Consider the following 2,086-nt stretch of genomic DNA (forward strand, 5'->3'; position numbering starts at 1 on the left):
CACACACACACACACACACACACACGGAACTCTGGTGGCAACGTGCATGACGTGTTGTGTTGCCGACTGGAAGGTCACAGTCCAGGTCCACCGCTGCCCCACAGGAAGTGCTTCCTGCCCCCAGGGCCATGACAGTTTGGACTCGGTGTCTCATTCGTGCGTGTCTCTCTCGTCCCTGCAGATCCTCATCTACCACCCGGCCTTCATCAAGTACGTCTTTGACAGCTGGCTGCAGGGTCACGGGCGGTACCCTTCCACTGGCATCCTCTCGGTCATCTTCTCCCTGCACATCTGTGACGAGGTACACCTGCCACTGCCAGCTGCCTCCCCCCCCCCAGCCGCTGCCCCCTGCCGGGCTGCCTCCTCAAGGCCCAGGTCCTTGTCCCAAGGAGGGGGTTGGGTGCAGTGGTGGCCCATCCCTTCCTGGGCTCCAGTTCTGCAGTCCCAGAGTGTGCAGTGCCTCTTTTACGGTGTCATAGACTAAGAACACGCTCTATGCTGGTGTGTTTAGAACGGGAATGTTCCCGACTTCTGTGTCCACAGCCTGGGCTGCAGCAGGGCTGGTGGCTGGACTCGGACTTCTGACGGCATAAAGAGCAGGTTCTGAGAGGGAGAGCTGCGGTGGCCTCACGGCCGTGAATTCAAATCACCTGCAGTTATTGGCTGTGGGTGACACAACTCTGACCCATGCCCAGTCTGTGTCCAGCAGAGGGAAACCGCCTGCCGCTCCCGCCTTCTCCCGTTCTCCACTCTCCCCAAGCCCCTCGCTTGCTGTGCCCGCCCATCTCACTGAGCGTTTTCATCTCCTGACTCCCTGCTTCTCCAGGCATGATGCCCTTCTCCAGGCCTGGCCCTTCCTGATGGCCATATGTGTGAGGCAGACTGGCTGTCCCGCTTGGAAGGAACACCCTGTGTACACACTGAGTCAGGGGTCCATCCAGACCTTCTTCTGTTCTGGTGTCTGGGAGCCACTGGCCATCTGTGGTGTCCTGGGCTCATGGACACCCTGTGTCCATCTCTGTCCTCTCCACACTGTGCATGTGTGTGTCTCTTCTCTTGCTATGACTCACAGGAGTGGTCAGTTCTGGGGCCCACCTTGCTTTTTGTATGACCTCATTAGCGTGGCCCCATTTCCAGTCAGGGGCCTCTATCCAGGCCAAGGGCTAGGATTTAAGCGCATTGTGGGGACACCGTCCACTCCCTGACAGGTGTCCTCGGGATGTCCTTTGACCCCTTCTCAGGGGTCCTGCTCACAGCCCAGGGGCCCCTTCTCACCCCTGCTCTGCCCCCTCAGGTGGACTTGTATGGCTTTGGCGCCGACGGCAAAGGGAACTGGCATCACTACTGGGAGAACAACCCATCAGCCGGCGCGTTCCGGAAGACCGGGGTGCACGACGGGGACTTCGAGTCCAATGTGACGGCCACTTTGGCGTCCGTCGGCAAAATCCGCATCTTCAAGGGGAGATGACGCTGGGAAGGGTTGTGGCGTCGCACCTGCTCGGCCCTCTGCACTTCCACGCCGCACCTCACCGGAGCCACTGGTGCCAGCCATGTGGGTGTGCCCAGGGGCCCCTCACTGCCACCTGAACCCCAGCTTGGGGCAGCAGCCACTCACAGAGTCTGAGCTCTGCTGGGCTCGGAGCAGGTCTCGGGATCTGCCGTGGTGGGGTGGGCATGGCACTGCAGGTGTGTAGAGGGGGTGAGGGTCACCCTTCAAACACCAGGGTGAGTCCTGCTGGCTTCAGGGCCAGGGAAGCTGGAGATCCTGTTTGCGGTGCAGACACATCTTAGCGAGGTGGGCAGAGGCACCACCTGCTGACTTCAGTCCTTGCTGGAGTGTCCCAGGTCAGGATTGTCACCAGGACATGACCGCTGGCCCCAAGCACTGGGGCACACGAAGCCTTCATGTGGTGGCACTGCTGTCCCCTCGCTTGGCCGGGCGGGCACATCTTCCCTGTTGCCTCCAAGCCTGCTCATGGTGGCCAGGGAACCTCGCCACCCCTCCGTCTTCACAGCAACTTTGCAAAGACATTCTGGCTCCTGGAGGCAGCTTCTCAAAGAGGCGCTCCCTTGAGTCGTTGTCGTT

The 2,086-nt window shown here is 60.6% G+C and overlaps 1 protein-coding gene across 1 annotated transcript in view; it reads left to right on the forward strand.

Moving 5' to 3' along the window:
- ST3GAL1 (ST3 beta-galactoside alpha-2,3-sialyltransferase 1) overlaps positions 1–1,468 on the forward strand; it is an 8,551-nt gene extending 7,083 nt beyond the window's left edge. Inside the window, exons 5-6 of the mRNA XM_006879271.1 lie at positions 182–301; positions 1,295–1,468. Coding sequence (XP_006879333.1) covers positions 182–301; positions 1,295–1,468 — 294 coding nt within the window. The remainder of the gene's footprint in view (positions 1–181; positions 302–1,294) is intronic.
- The last annotated feature ends 618 nt before the right edge of the window (positions 1,469–2,086 follow it).

Source organism: Elephantulus edwardii, unplaced genomic scaffold (assembly GCF_000299155.1).
Source record: "Elephantulus edwardii isolate Elephantulus edwardi_28Jun2011 unplaced genomic scaffold, EleEdw1.0 scaffold00003, whole genome shotgun sequence".
NCBI classification, from domain to species: domain Eukaryota; kingdom Metazoa; phylum Chordata; class Mammalia; order Macroscelidea; family Macroscelididae; genus Elephantulus; species Elephantulus edwardii.